Here is a 15,689-nt window from a genome sequence, read left to right on the forward strand (position 1 = left end):
GGTCTATTTAGCCAACTGATTTGTCAATTCTTCTGCTTCCCCTCTCTGTTTTTAGTGCAAAATGTCAGTGAATGGCCAGCGAGGAGAATGTTGGTGTGTTAATCCCAATACTGGGAAAACCATCCTGGGGTCACCTACCATCCGTGGAGATCCTGAATGCCACCTCTTCTATACTGGCCAAGAGCAGGAAGATAGGGGAACACCAGCCTTTCAAGTGCAATAGATGGACACATTCCTACTCTCTGTCGTGTGGCTTGGCCTATTCTCAGTGCTGGATTTTACATGGGTTTTAATGCATCTTGATTTTTTTTCTTCATATTGATATTCCAGCAAATCTCCGGAGATTTTTTTGTGGGCATGGGTGGGGGAAATCTGGGCTATACATTTATCTCAGTTGCTTGCACCATTGAGAACATACAATAAAGGTGGTGGGATAGAAAGGTTTGGTATCTCAGGCTTTCTCTTCTCCTGCTTCCAACTCTCCCCAAATGCTTCTAAATCACTTTTACTTTTGCCAGAGAAGCAAAGAAACTAAGTTCAGAACAAAGAGTTAACCTGACCTCTTTCACCCATATGTGCTCCTGCTCTGACCAGGCTGGATGAGATAGTCCTTACGCTAGTTCTTTCTCACCACCCAAGCCAAAGACCAAAGATTGTAAATACTACATTGTGCCTGCTACACAGAGCCCTGCAGTCTGACCATGTTGGTCCCCTTTGATTATTAGGTGTGTTTTAGCTGAAGGACTAAAGAGAATCTTTGCTTAGGGATCAATATTTCTTGGAAGGCGCGGCCCGCAAGGAGCTACACCATGCCACCATGTTGTCCTAGAAGGCACTGCACTTAATATAAGGTTTACAAAAGTGCAAATCCCTGCTACCACCCCACCCCACCCCCAGCCATTAAATGTTAAAGCATCAATGTGTAGCCTTATTCACTGAGAATTCAATGCCACGAATTATTATTCAGCATCCTGCTGCCTCTTAGATAAGACTTCATAACTCTAAGAAGCGAAAACCCATTTAAAACCCATGAGTAGACCAGTCATTGTCCCTACCCCAAATGACGTAGGTCCTAGATGAGCAGTGCCTGTGTCTCTGTAAGTAAATGACACTAAATATAGTGCTTTGTAAACCTTGAAAAGTGGACAGATTATATGTATATGTTCATTGATATGCATACAAGCCTGTATAGAATAATCAGATCTGGGAGCTAGGAGAGATAAGGTGTTGAACTTTCAGTTCTTAATAATGAATTAAGTTTCTCGGATAACCATTTCACCCTCTTGAGCTTGATTTCGCTTCTGGGTGGATCATGGAAATGTTGAAAAAAATGAGAAGCAGTTGCATGTATTATGTCTTCTTGTATTATATATGCCAATTTATATTTACTGAACAGTTACTATTAGTGTAATTGTTGAAGACAGGTTTTGTGCATGTTCCTTTTTTTAAAATGCCATATATATTGGAAGAGAAAAAAATGAAACATTTTCATCTTTTTTCTGTAAGAACACAGCAGAATGATGACAGAAAGATGACTGGGCTTGTCTCTGGTTGAGATAGCAAGAGTTCTTCTTTGGTCAGTTTGCCATTTCACTGCATCCTTTTTACACAACCAACTCTTGTTGTTCTGTCATGATTGATGCCTTGAAAGAATCTCCTTCCTTCTCTACCTGCCTCTCCTCCCAAAGTTGCAGCACTCTATGGCAGTTCATTGTTTGAAACATACGGCCATATTTCTTTTCCATTTCCATAAACTCTGTGAAAATGAGGGGACAAATTGTGAGTTACTGAGAATGTCAATACCTCAGACCCCTAGGCAGGTACATATACACACCTGCTTCAAGAGAGAATATAAAAAAAATCAATGTTTCACATTGCAAGTCAGAGACTGATAGAGGAAATGAGTTGAGATTTAAATAATAACTTTGATATTTAAATGTTAACCTATTATTAATATTAATATTAAATTTAAACAAAACAAGTAAATATTTTTCCAGAGCAAATTATAGACAGTGGATTATTCCCAGTATGAAATATACTAAATAATTAATATGTTTTTGGGGACAAGAGATTCTGTGGAGAAAAAAAGGCAATGCTGTAAGTGAATGTGATGGAGTAAATCTCAAATTGCCCTGAAGTAGTTCTCCCAGCAGGCACAGTACATAAGGAATAAAACCACTATGATAAAAGATGGCACATTCTTATTCATCGCAGTGAATTAAGCCCATTATTTTCTTATCAGACAAAACCTTGATTATTTGTGCTTTTTAAACATTTATGCTTGGTATATTCCAAACCCAAAATCATCAAACAAACATTCTTCTCATTGGGAAGAAAATAATTGTTCCTTTTTATTTACTTTTCACTTCCAATCTAGCAATTTAGAAACAAGCATCGGTGCCTTAAAGAGGAATATCACCTACCCCTTAAGTTTATACTGTTAATTGTATATATTTCTTCAGGAACAAACCTAGGAATGTGGTGATAAAAACACTGAAAACACTTCATGTTCCCGGGAATATAAATCAACATTTCTGTTTTGTTTTATCTTTCCTGTGGGAGGCATCCAGTTTAAATACTGCAACATTTAGTAATTAATAATAATTGGTGCTATCTATTTTTTATCGATACCCATCAAAGAAGAATTCAAATACTTTCCATGTAAATAGTGCCATTGGAAGCTGATGCTTACAATTTATTCCTGTTTAGAAATCACAATGCTGTTTTCTTTATTTTGTTTGATTGCTAAACTGTAAGAAATTCGAAATAAATTAAACGGGATGCCGGAAAAAAAACATATTGTGATGGTCTGGTTATTTGTAAGATGCATACCTGAATGCAGCCAAGTCATTTTCTATGGCACACAATATGCTTCCTTCTCACATGTACACATACAGACATTTGTTTCGCCAGTTATTAGTGGTTTCTTAAACTTAAAAGTACAAAGTACATCTGATTGTCATTTTTTGCACGGATAGGATTTCTGTATCATCTGTCTGCTGGCCTCATTCCACAGCACACAGGAGCCTTCAAACAAAATAAATTGGATTGAACTCCAACTGCTCAAATACTCCTGAATATCTTCAGATTTGACACATCTTCCACCACAAACAGCACTTTGGGAAAAGTAGCACAAAGGCAGCTTACCTGACAAACTATCCATTCTTCCTTGGAATGCTGTGCATTCTTATTTAACAGATTTAAATCCTTCCTCCAGGGCTGGCTCTAGACACTTTAGCACCCATGGCAAAATCTTCTTCTGATACCCCCTGTGATTACTGCCTATTTAACCCTCAAATGGGCATGCTTATGCACAGAGTGCAGTTACCACTTTTTGAGCTATAACTTTAATAAGCTGAGTCATGTGACTCATTCAGTTCCTTCCTATCAGACCTTTCTCTTTGTCAGTAATCTTATCAACTTCCTTAGTTATAATAATCATTTCTTTTTTGTGACTCACAACATCTGGCTAAGAATACTACTCACTAACCACTCAGCCAAATTTATGGGTGTTTTTGAAAAGCATAGAAAGAAAAAGTTATAAAGCAACAATGAAATATTATTAAATTTTGAACTCATATTGTATACTTCACTAGTTGTTTTTTTTTGCCCCCTAAAATTTGGTGCCATAGGTTGCCTAGGCTCAGAAATGGCCCTGTCTGTCATAATCAAAAAAGGCTTCCAGTAACTAACCATTACAATTTATAATAACAAAACGTATATTAAACCCAAAGCAATATCTGGAATCAGATCACAAAAGCCCTTCAGAAAAGATGTTTTTAGCTTTGTCCAGAAATCAGATAATATTGGAGACAAACCTATAATGAGACCATACATCACACAACACACACAATTCTTCCAGACTTTGATTCCCACATGCCAAAATGGGAAATAACCACCTAATTCTGCCTTTGACCAGAGTATTTGGACTAATAAGAGAATGATGTTCCTATGAGCAACTCAGTGCCAAGCAATTAATGGCTTCATGGGTTAAAAACAGCCATTTAATTTGTACTTAAGGTAAAGGTAAAGGTTCCCTCGCACATGTGTGCTAGTCGTTTCCGACTCTAGGGGCCAGTGCTCATCTCCATTTCAAAGCCAAAGAGCCAGCGTTTGTCAGAGGATGTCTCCGTGGTCATGTGGCCGGCATGACTAGACACCAAAGGCGCACGGAACGCTGTTACCTTCCCACCGTAGTGGTCCCTATTTTTCTACTTGCATTTTTACGTGTTTTCGAACTGCTAGGTTGGCAGAAGCTGGGACGAGTAACAAGCGTTCACTCTGTTACGTGGCACTCGGGATTCAACCCGCCAAACTGCCAACCATCTGATCAACAAGCTCAGCGTCCTAACCCACTGAGTCACTGCATCCCTTAGTAATTTGTACTTAGAAGCTCCCAATAAAGGAGAATATTTGTAGCTCATAGTTGAACTACAGGGTCTTTGGTGCTGTCTGAGCTTGGCTGTTTTCATGCAGACATTTCATTATCAAACTAGGTAACATCATCAGTACGGTACTAGTAGGGAGTGGGATTTGTTCTATTTGATTTGCTCACCTGGAAGCTAACAGGAATCTCATGCTGGCCCTGCAAAGGAATAGAATATATCTAGTGACCTAGATACTCACAGGTGCTTGAGTAGGATATACTACTATCTAGGTCACTGTATTTTACACTAATTGAAGCTTCCAGGTAACCTTTAATAGCAGTATCACTTAGCATGTGTTGCCATAGTCCAACGAGGAGGGCAGATGCCTATTATATTGTAATCAGAGAAAGACATTCCTTGGAATTAAAGGTGGCTTCTTATTTATTTCTCTCCTTTATTATTTTTATAAATAATTCAAGGAAGCAAACATACCTAATACGCCTCCCTCCTCCTAATTTTCCATAACATCAGCCCTGTGAGATGAGTTGGGCTCTAAATAACATTCCTTTGTGTGTTCTCTATGTTCCTAAGTTCCCTAATCAAATTAACTAAATTTCTTTGCTCAGAAAGCCATTTAGAAAGCATGCATTGTTTTATCTATTTAAAAGTAACATTTCCGAATTAAAAGTATCTGTCAATAGATTAAGTGTACGTGTACATTTGTGAGTAACTTAGGGCAGGAGATTAGATAGATAGATGATAGATAGATAGATAGATAGATAGATAGATAGATAGATAGATAGATAGATAGATAGATAAGATATAGAGATAGAGATAGAGATAGAGATAGAGATAGAGATAGATAGATATGTGTGTGTGTGTGTGTGTTAAGTATTTGTTAAGTATTTTAACATATCAGTCTCCCTTTCTTTGTTAGCAATCCAAAAAAAAATCACACACACACACACATATATATATATACACACACACAAACGTGTGTGTGTGTGTGTGTGTGTGTGTGTGTGTTAAATTTTGATTTGTTAACAAAGAATTAAAGGGACACTGGTATAGATTCCTTCTTTCCAGGGTGCATAAAAAACACAAAATTATATATACATATACATATACATGTATGTATGTATGTATGTATATGTATCCATTGTGCTGCTCATTGTTTTTTGTCCCATTAGAGATTTTTGTAGCAATTCACGAAAAGGCTTCAGTGTTGCAATTCTTGGGACAATAAACTAGTCATTGCTCAGGATTTGTGATATTAGTGTTTGAGACTCCTAACTATTGCAAAAGCAAATCACATTGGCCACAAGTATCGATCTGCATGGTCTGTTCAACAACTGATCACCCAGACAGGTTTGATTCTATTTGGATGGTTTAGTCCAGGAGTAGGCAACCTTGGCTCTTTTATGACTCATGTACTTCAACTCTCAGAATTCCTGAGCCAGAAATTTGGGAGTTGAAGTCCACAAGTCATAAAAGAGCCAAGGTTGCCTACCCCTGGTTTAGTCTTTGGGTCTTTTAATAGACTATAATTATGCCATTATAAGAGATTTAAAAATCTTTGCTTTAAGAACCCATAATTGCATTTAAAGTTGTGCTATAACAGGCAGAAAGGTAAACACTGAAGGAGGAGGGTAGTCCATGTTAGGATTTGTTCAAGGGGGCCACTGCATTTTACTTTAAAAAAGTTATATCTGTATATAAATTAAAGTTCTAGGCAAGCCATGCATGCCTCTTTCCATGCAGAGGGAAGCAGTGAGCAAAATCTTTAGGTCTTCTTTAGCATCTTTCCAAGAAACTCTTATATATTGTCAATGTTCACGAACCAAGATGCCACACCTGATAAAAGTTGGGCTAAAACTATAGCTAGAGAGAAATGGATTTGGTAGAACTACAGCACCCACATGAGGCCACTTGTAAAACTGAAGCCTTCCACCGCAGCTCAGCATCCCCTTGTATTTGTTTCATGTAAAATTGATCATTATGAAAACCCTAGTATTCCATAACTACCCACAGTGTGCACTACCTACCAAAAAAAAAACATTAAGCCCACAATCCTAATATAATCAGAGTTTATCATCGTAACAGACACATTTGCCTAATCCTGCTTCAATCCCCAGATATATACTTTCAAAGCACTATTTTTGAATTCCCAAAATATTAAAAGTGAAAGCACGATTTATTTTTCTGGTGGGAAGGCATGCCACTGGAGAAGAGCTGTTTCAAAAAACACTTCCTTGCCATTGTACCTCACAAGGGAGGGAGATTCCTAGCAACCACTCCACCGGTATTTTTTGGCTGGGCAAATGCTTGGCCGATGTTGAGTGGGTTGAGCTCTTGGCCATAACTTCCACCTTTCATTTATGTATGCAATCAGTGTTTGCTACAAAATATATCTGAGGGTTTTTTTCCCCCCAATAGCAATAGCACTTGTATATAAAGACTTCTATACCACTTCATAGAGCTTTACAGCACTCAGAGTCAGCATATTGCCCCCAACAATTTGGGTCCTCATTTTACTGACCTCAGAAGGAAGGAAGGATGAGTCTAGTTCTAACATTTTTATAATTTTTTTTAAGACTAGCACATTGTCAAAATTCATTCCAGTTTTTTAAAAGCTAATTTAATTTACTACTAATCTGGGCAACACTGATAAGCTTTATGAAATGAACGCAACATCTCATACCTGGAATATGCAACATGTGCAATCAAATGCATCGGCATCACTGCTGTGGCATGTGGCCATTTTCATGGGCATTAGGGGTATGCACAAAGTGGAATTTGTTCTAAGTTTTTTTTCAATCTTGGAATAAAACCAAATATTCGAGACGAGCCGTTGGGTAGTTATTCTGGATTTGGAATAAAAATGACTATTATTCCCCACTCCTCCCCTCCCCCTCTTAAAAACTTCCAGCATGGTAACTCTCACTGGCCTATCCACTTCCAACTTACCAAACAAGATGGCTTCCCTGCTTCACCTCAGTCAGCAACGTTTTTGGCTTTTTCTTTGCCCCTTGCCTTTCAAGCAGTCCTCTGCTCAGCATGCTTGTTTGGGAACGAAACTGCTGTCGTGGTTTGTGTGCAGAACGTTTTGCATATCCTAATGCATATTTAAAGGGACACGGTGGCTCAGTCGGTTAGGACGCTGAGTTTGTCGATCAGAAGGTCGGCAGTCTGGCAGGCCGAATCCCGAGTGCTGTGTAGCAGAGTGAGCGCCTTTTACTCATCCCACCTTCTGCCAACCTAGCAGTTCGAAAGCACGTAAAAATGCAAGTAGAAAAATAGGGACCACTATGGTAGGAAGGTAACAGCGCTCCATGCGCCTTTGGCGTCTAGTCATGCCGGCCACATGACCACGGAGACGTCCTCGGACAAGCGCTGGCTCTTCGGCTTTGAAACGGAGATGAGCACCGGCCCCTAGAGTTGGAAACGACTAGCACGCATGTGCGGGGGAACCTTTACCTTTACCTTTACCAATGCATATTTATAATACACTCTTCTCTCTTGTCCTTAAGTGCCCTACAGTTACATTCTTCACTCTAACCAAAATTTATGAGTAAAAACTGCCTTTCTCCAGGGTACTATTCAGCTTACCTCCTGGGTTATCGCCAGGGAAGCACTTAGGGCTGATTTGGTGGTCAGTACCTTCTTCTGCGTAGGACCAGAGGCCACAGTGCTACCATTTCTTCTTCTACTTTATAGCTTTGCTTTTGCCAGCGCAGGTGGGGAATATGTTGCTCTGTCTACACTAGGGTGGCTTGGTGAAGCTATTGCTAAAATGGCAACACAAGGAGATAGCAGACACACTTTCTCTTGCAAGCCGCTGGAGCAGGTTTCAGCAAGCTACTATGGAACACCGGGTGGACCTTACCCAAAAACCTAGGCAACCGCAGCCGCACCGTCACCGGGTTTATCACCTGCACCACCCGGAACGGCCCGAGGTATTTGGGTCCTAGCTTACGGCACGGAACCTGTAACCGTAAATACTTGGTGGACAAGTAAACCAGGTCCCCCACCCGCGGTGTAGCAAAGGGTTTTCGTTTCTTGTCCGCCTGTGCTTTGGACGCTACGGCAGACCGATCCAACGCTTCTTTCGCCGCCCCCCAGGCAGCCGTGATCTGATGCATCCAGTCAGGCGGTGAGCTCGGAGATCCGTCGTCCTGGGGACACTCACTGAAGGGAACGAACTCGTGACCGGTGACCACCCGAAATGGAGAGAAGCCAGTACTACTGTGAACTGCGTTATTGTATGCAACCTCAGCAAGCGCTAACAGGTCTACCCAGTCTGTCTGCCGAAAAGAAACATAGCTTCGTAAATAGCGTTCAACAGCAGCGTTGGCTCGTTCTGCGGCCCCGTTGGTGCTGGGGTGATAAGCGGTACTCAATCCCTGGGACGAGCCGATATGTCGCAAGAACTCTCTCCAAAACCGGGCCGTGAACTGTACCCCTCTATCCGAAATCACACGCCGCGGTACTCCATGCAGTCGGTATACTTGCGTGAGGAACAACCAAGCTAGGCGACGGGCTGATGGCAACCCCTTACACGGGACAAAATGTGCCTGTTTAGAAAACAGGTCAACTACTGTCCAGATAACAGTGTGACCCTTACTCTCTGGGAGGTCCACAACGAAGTCCATGGCGATGTCCTGCCAAGGCCGAGTTGGGTCAGCTACCTGTTGCAATAACCCCAAAGGCTTCCCAACATGGGGTTTTGTAGTGGCACAAATATGGCAACGCCGTACGTACTGCTCGATGTCATTCTTCATGCGGGGCCACCAGAATTGACGACGTGCCAGATGTAAAGTCTTCACGAACCCGAAATGTCCCGCTTGTTTAGCATCGTGGCACCCATGTAAAACACGTGGCCGCACGGTTTCAGGCACATATAACCGTGTTCCATGCCACGCTAAACCGTCCCGCATAGTTAACAGTCCCGGATTACTCAGCAACCAGGCATCCTCCTGCAAGGTCCTTTTGATGGCCTGGTTCAAATTCTCCTCCATCACCTGTCTTGCACTCTCTAAATCAATCCCCTCGTTCGCCAGTGTCGGGATGAGTGCCTGCACCACCTCCTCCCTCTTGCTGTCAAACTGAGGCATGCGTGACAAGGCATCCGCCAGAAAGTTCCGACCCCCCGGTACATACTTCAGCACAAAACGGAAGCGACGAAAGTATAAGGCCCATCGGACATGTTTAGGCGACAGACGACGAGGGGTTTGAAGGGCTTCCAGGTTTTTATGGTCTGTCCACAGTTCGAACGGACGGGAAGCCCCTTCCAGAAGATGTCGCCAGGTTTCCAAAGCCCAACGGACCGCAAAAGCCTCCTTCTCCCACACCGCCCAGGCCCGTTCGGTGGGGGTCAGTTTCTTAGAGGCATAAGCACACGGCTGCAAGACCCCAGCACTGTTCCGCTGAAGGAGGACGGCCCCAAGAGCAACATCGCTCGCATCCGCCTGCACGACATAAGCCAGTTCGGGGTCGGGATGTTTCAAAACGGGCTCTTTAGCAAAGAGAGACTTCAGTTCCTCGAACGCCCGCTGACACGCGGTGGACCACTCCAATTTCAGCCCCGGACGCGGGCGTGTCTTCAACTGTCGTGTGCGCAGAAGATCAGTTAATGGCAGGGCAATAGCCGCGAAACGTGGGATGAATTGTCTGTAAAAGTTGGCAAAGCCAAGAAAACTTTGCAACTGTCGTCGAGTCTGCGGAGCCTGCCACTGTTGAATGGCTCGTACCTTTCTAGGGTCCATCTCCACCCCCGCCGCCGATATACGATACCCAAGGTAGTCCAACTGGGCCTTGTGGAACTCACACTTGGACAGTTTAACAAAAAGCTGTGCTTCCAGCAGTCTTGACAACACCTGCCGCACAAGAAGCACATGCTCCTCCAATGTGTCCGAGTAAATCAGGATGTCGTCCAAGTATACCAAAACACCCCGATACAGGAACTCATGCAGGACCTGATTGATCAATTGCATGAACACAGCGGGAGCTCCTTGTAGGCCAAATGGCATCACTCGGAACTGAAAACTGCCAAGGGGACAATTAAACGCAGTCTTCCATTCGTCCCCGGCTTTGACCCTCACCCGGTAATAGGCTTCCCTGAGGTCCAACTTGGTGAATACTCGGCCTGTCGCCAAATGGGCCAGCATGTCCTTCATCAAAGGAAGGGGATAGAGGTGCTCCACGCACACCGCGTTAACCCCCCGGTAGTCTACACACAAGCGCAAGCCCCCATCCTTCTTTTCACGAAAAAGAACTGGCGCCGCCACCCGGGATCGTGCTGGTTGTATAAATCCTCTTTTCAGATTCTTATCTATGTACCGCCGTAACTCCTGCATCTCTTTTGGGGACATGGCGTACATACGGGGCTTAGGCAGTTTGGCTCCAGGTTCGAACTCAATAGCACAGTCCGTCGACCGGTGGGGTGGTAACGAATCGCACTCTCGCTCATTGAAGACGTCCATTAAATCAGAGTAAACCCGGGGTACATGCTCCTTCGAGTCATCCGTGACCCCGCAAGCCTTCTCCCGCGTTCCCGTGTCCCCCGGCCCCAAGAAGGAATGGTGGAGAGGGGGCTCGGGCCCCAGACCCATCCGAAGATGACGACTACCCCCCTCCCACCAAATCGTGGGGCCCCATTTATCAAGCCACGTAAGGCCCAGAATAAGAGCTTCAGTCATAGAGGGCACCACAACAAAACGCAGAATTTCCCAGTGGGCCCCCAATTCCAGCCGGACTGGCTCGGTGACGTGGGTGATAGGAGCCCCCCCCAAGAGCGACCCATCCACTTGTTGGAAACGAAGAGGGGTCACCAGACGTTGCAACCGGATTCCCACCGCAGCTGCTGTTTTCCGGTTGATTAGACACCGGGTGCTCCCTGAATCGACTAAAGCCCTAACCACCCGCCTTTGCCCAGACATGGGGCTCACCAACACCACTGGGAATGCAAAAGGACACACCGGAGCGCTTACCATCGGATCCTCCTCCAGCTCCAGATCCCCAAGGTCTTCCGTCGGCACGGTCTGGGTAGTTACAGGCCCGGTTGCCGAAGGAGGTGTCGTCACCCGTCGGCCGTCGTCAGCTACCTGGTAAGCAGTTCGGGACCGCTCCGAGGTCTTTCGTGCAGGCAAAACCCGTGTTGAAGTTGCTGGGGGAACCATCCGGGCTGGCGGGAGCGGGCATTCAGCCGCCCGGTGACCCGGCTGGTCACATCGGAAACACCTAATACCAGGACGGGGTGGCGGTACAGGGTTGGCCTTGGCCGCCGGCAAGCCGGGCCGCTCCTCCACCTTCACTCTTTCGGCCGGCCGCCGGGTCCCAGTCACCCCCTCAGACCTTCCTCGAGTATCCTGCAAACCAATGTCCAGCTCAATAGCCACCCGGAACCAGTCCTGCAAACGGGCCGGCACCCCTCTTACCACGCAAGCTCGCCGCAAGGCACTATCCAGTCCAGCCTTGAAGTGGTGCACAAGAAGGCGTTCAGGCCATGACCGTAGCCTCCCGGCCACCTTCCGGAACTCCCCAACGTAATGCACTGCCGGTTTTCCTTGCTGGCGCAGATCCAATACTTCAGCCTCAGCCCGGAGCACCCGTGAGATGTCTTCAAAACGGGCCCGTAACGCCTCCAGGAAAAGACCAAGGTCCCCGAGCTCACGGGCATGATCGCCGTATAGGTCGGCCGCCCAGGCCGCGGCCTCTCCTTGTAGACAAGCTGTTACAGCCACTACCATCGCCCACTGGGACGTATAGGCCGGGCCGTATTGGTCCATGTGATTAATCACCTGCCCCAAAAACATTGCCAGGTGATCTGGATGACCATCATAGACCGCGGTCAGGGGTGGAGGACCCCATGCCAGCCCTGGACCCCAAGGACCCAGCGGCACCCCCTGGGCAGGTACCCCCCCAGCTGGTCGTGTCGGCCGCTGTCTTGGTCTTCCGGTAACACTGTCCCAAGGAGTCGTGCCGCTTAGCACCGTCGTAGCGGGAGCCGAAACCCCGGAACCTCTGTGAACCTCAGGCTGCCGGGCTGACCCCTGGTGCCTCGGGCTGTCCATACGGAAGCGGGGTGGGCTAGACCGCCGAGCAGGGCCACCTGGGAGGGACCACTGCCCCTGGTCAGACTCATCCGGAGCAGACCAAAACCCAGGCTCCCGACCCCTCACTTCCCCGAACCGCTCTCTGAGAATCTCCATAGTACGGTTGCCCGGAACGGTGGAGTAGCTCCAATCTTCACCGCTGTCCTCCATGAAGCACCGCTCCCTCCACTCAGAAGACGCACCTTTAGGCCGGTCCAGCAGGCCTTGGCCGAGCCCTCGATGATCCCCATCAGAACGCGTCCACCGATCACTGCTGCGACTCCGCACTGCAGGCTCCTGAAGCCCTGGTCCAGGGCCTTCAAGTGGGGTAGGTTTTTCCTTCCGCCGCACCGAGGGCAACGCCTCCTCCCCCACCTCTACCGACTCCAAGAGCCCAGCCGCAGCTCCAGCCTCCTCCTGCTCCTCAGCCAGTGGTGCAGAGTCCTCCGTGCCTTCTGCCATAGCGAACTGCCAGGAAAAGAGCTCCCCACAAAGAATAAAGGAACGCTGACTTACTATCAGACCCCGTCCGACGAGTCACCCAAAGATGGAAACCGGAACGGGAGCTGGTTCTTCTAGCCGTGTTTATTTTCCTCATAAACAGTTGCTTAAAGACCAATGAAGTCAGCGTTGACTTTACAGCACAGTCAACGCTGTTAAATAACCGGCAGAGCCGACTCCCACCACCACACCCTAATCACACCACCACGCCCCCACCCTACTTAAACACCGCCTCCCAAGATTCCCTCCTTTTGGCTCCCACCCCACCACCAATGCAGCCGGTAAGTTACCCCCCAGCCTAAACCTCTCTCCGTCCCCCCAGAACCCTGCCTAGGCTCCTTTGTCCTCTCACCACCCCAGACCGCTGCAACCTGCGCTCTAAACCCCTCCCCGGCCCACCGGTCGTCTCCGTCACCCCCTGGCCCGCCCGGGCATCCATTCTTGACCTGCAGCTCGGGCGCAGGGCAGCCATCGCCCGGCCCATCGCACAGCTCCTTCCCAGCCTGTAAGCAGCTTCTGGGAGCCGGCCGGCTGGTTTGCGGCCTCCCCAGCTGACAGGCGGCCCGCCGCTGCGTCGTTTTCCCAATTGTCCCATTCCTCGGCCCGTCAGAGTGGTGTGGGTGTGGCCAGCCGTTTCCGGAGCCCGGCAGCATGGCGAGGAGACGAGGAGGCCGGCGAACGTCCCTGCGACCCGGTACGTTGCCCCGAGCGGTCACGGGGAAGCTGGGAGGGGCCGTATGCCGAGCCGGTCCTCCGGGAGACGACGAGCGCCGGCAGGGGGTCTGGGGAGGGCTGTACGCTGTCCTGGCCCTCTGGAAGGCGTTGGGCGCTGGCGGGAGGCTTCGGGGCCTGACGGGGCGCTCAGCAGGAGCCTGACGGTCGGGTGAGTCTCCCCGCGGCCCGTCTGAATGTCGGGCGTGCCCGGCCCGACACCATTTCTTCTTCTACTTTATAGCTTTGCTTTTGCCAGCGCAGGTGGGGAATATGTTGCTCTGTCTACACTAGGGTGGCTTGGTGAAGCTATTGCTAAAATGGCAACACAAGGAGATAGCAGACACACTTTCTCTTGCAAGCCAGGTAAATGTATTTCTTTTGGGGACCATGAACTAGATGATTTCAGGTAGCAGGTGCTATCGGGCCTGTGGGTTGCTAATTCCTGTGGTAGATCAATAGCTGTAGCTACAGTATTTCCTCATTAAATATCAGAAATTACCCACCAGAAATGAGTAAGCCTTGCATCCTGAAACTATCCACCATGATGGAAACAAATGCCTTCCATCAGGGAAAGTACCTAACATTTACAATCATATTTTAACTGGAGCATGCCTTGATCTTAGAGCTGAGCTGACATTTGAAAATCTTCAGTAGCCAGGGACTATTTGATACCTGGTGTTTTAAGGTCAGTTTTCTATATGAAACCTAAGGATAGGGAAAGCACAATGAAATCTGCCTGAGGATTTCTTTCCAACCCTCTTACCGGGAGCCACAGGAGGTATTTGCATGTTTTTTTTTTCCTGTGTTAACACATCTGTTTCTGGTCTCCTTCCCTGTATTGAATCAGTATAGGTAGCCTTCATTTAATACTGGCACCTTCTTGCTTGCCACTGTTTGAAGTTGCCACAGCTCTGAATGCTTACTTACTGCATCCTCATGATTGCATCCCGTTGCATGATTGTAATTCAATTGGCAACAGGCTTGCAATTGCATTCCTCACACCACCACCTTTTGTAACCTTTACTGCGGGCTAGTAAGCAGAATCAATGGGGAAGTCAGCAGGCAGTTGGAAATGTTGATCATGTAACTAAGGGATTTGCCTAATGACAATTAGTACTACCAGAATTCCCATTGTAAGCCAGTATAGTCCTGCACCTTTGCACCTTATGACTGTGTTGCTTAGTGTCAAGGGCTCCCAGCCCAAATTACCACCAGTAAGTGAAACTTACCTATAGTAAGTTTCCATACATATAGAACTGCATCTACATGGAGGGAAGTGAGTAGTGGGGTGCCCCAGGACTCTGTTCTGGGCCCATTGCTCTTCAACATCTTCATCAATAATTTGGATAAGGGGATAGATGGGGAAGTCATCAAATTTGCAGATGACACCCCAGAAGACAGGCTTAAGATACAGGAGGATCTGTTCAGACTTGAACACAGGGCACTATCTAACAAAATGAAATTCAATGGTGAAAAAAGTAAGGTTCTACATTTAGGCAACAACAACCAAATGCACATGTATAGCATAGGTGGCACCTTGTTCAATAGTAGTAACTGTGAGAGGGATCTTGGAATCCTAGTGGACAATCACTTAAATGAGCTAGTGATGTGCTGCAGCTGCCAAAAAAGCCAACACAGTGCTAGGCTGCATTAACAGAGGGATAGAATCAAGTTCATGTGAAGTGTTAATACCACTTTATAATGCTTTGGTAAGGCCATAAAAGGAATACTGCATCCAGTTTTGGTCACCACGATGTAAAAAAGGATGTTGAGACTCTAGAACAGGGGCAGGCAAACTCAGCTCTTTTATGATTTATGGACTTCAACTCCCAGAATTCCTGAGTCAGCCTGACTCAGGAATTCTGGGAGTTGAAGTCCATGAGTCATAAAAGAGCTGAGGTTGCCTACCCCTGCTCTAGAAAGAGGACAGAGAAGAGCAACAAAGATGATTAGGGGACTGGAGGCTAAAACATATAAGGAACGGCTGCTGGAATTGGGTATGTCTACTTTAATG

At 46.6% G+C, this 15,689-nt stretch overlaps 1 protein-coding gene and 1 long non-coding RNA gene across 2 annotated transcripts in view; one reads left to right on the plus strand and one right to left on the minus strand.

Annotated features, from left to right (window-relative positions):
* The window catches only part of IGFBP2 (insulin like growth factor binding protein 2), a gene marked incomplete at its 5' end in the record, with an annotated part of 69,558 nt that extends 68,962 nt beyond the window's left edge, over positions 1 to 596 (plus strand). Inside the window, one exon of the mRNA XM_083349892.1 lies at positions 56 to 596. Coding sequence (XP_083206018.1) covers positions 56 to 223 — 168 coding nt within the window. The 3' untranslated portion in view covers positions 224 to 596. The remainder of the gene's footprint in view (positions 1 to 55) is intronic.
* Positions 1 to 15,689, minus strand: part of LOC310632618 — a 378,391-nt gene that overhangs the window by 229,313 nt on the left and 133,389 nt on the right. The window lies entirely within an intron of this gene.

This window comes from Vipera ursinii, assembly GCF_947247035.1.
Source record: "Vipera ursinii genome assembly, chromosome: 1".
NCBI lineage: Eukaryota > Metazoa > Chordata > Lepidosauria > Squamata > Viperidae > Vipera > Vipera ursinii.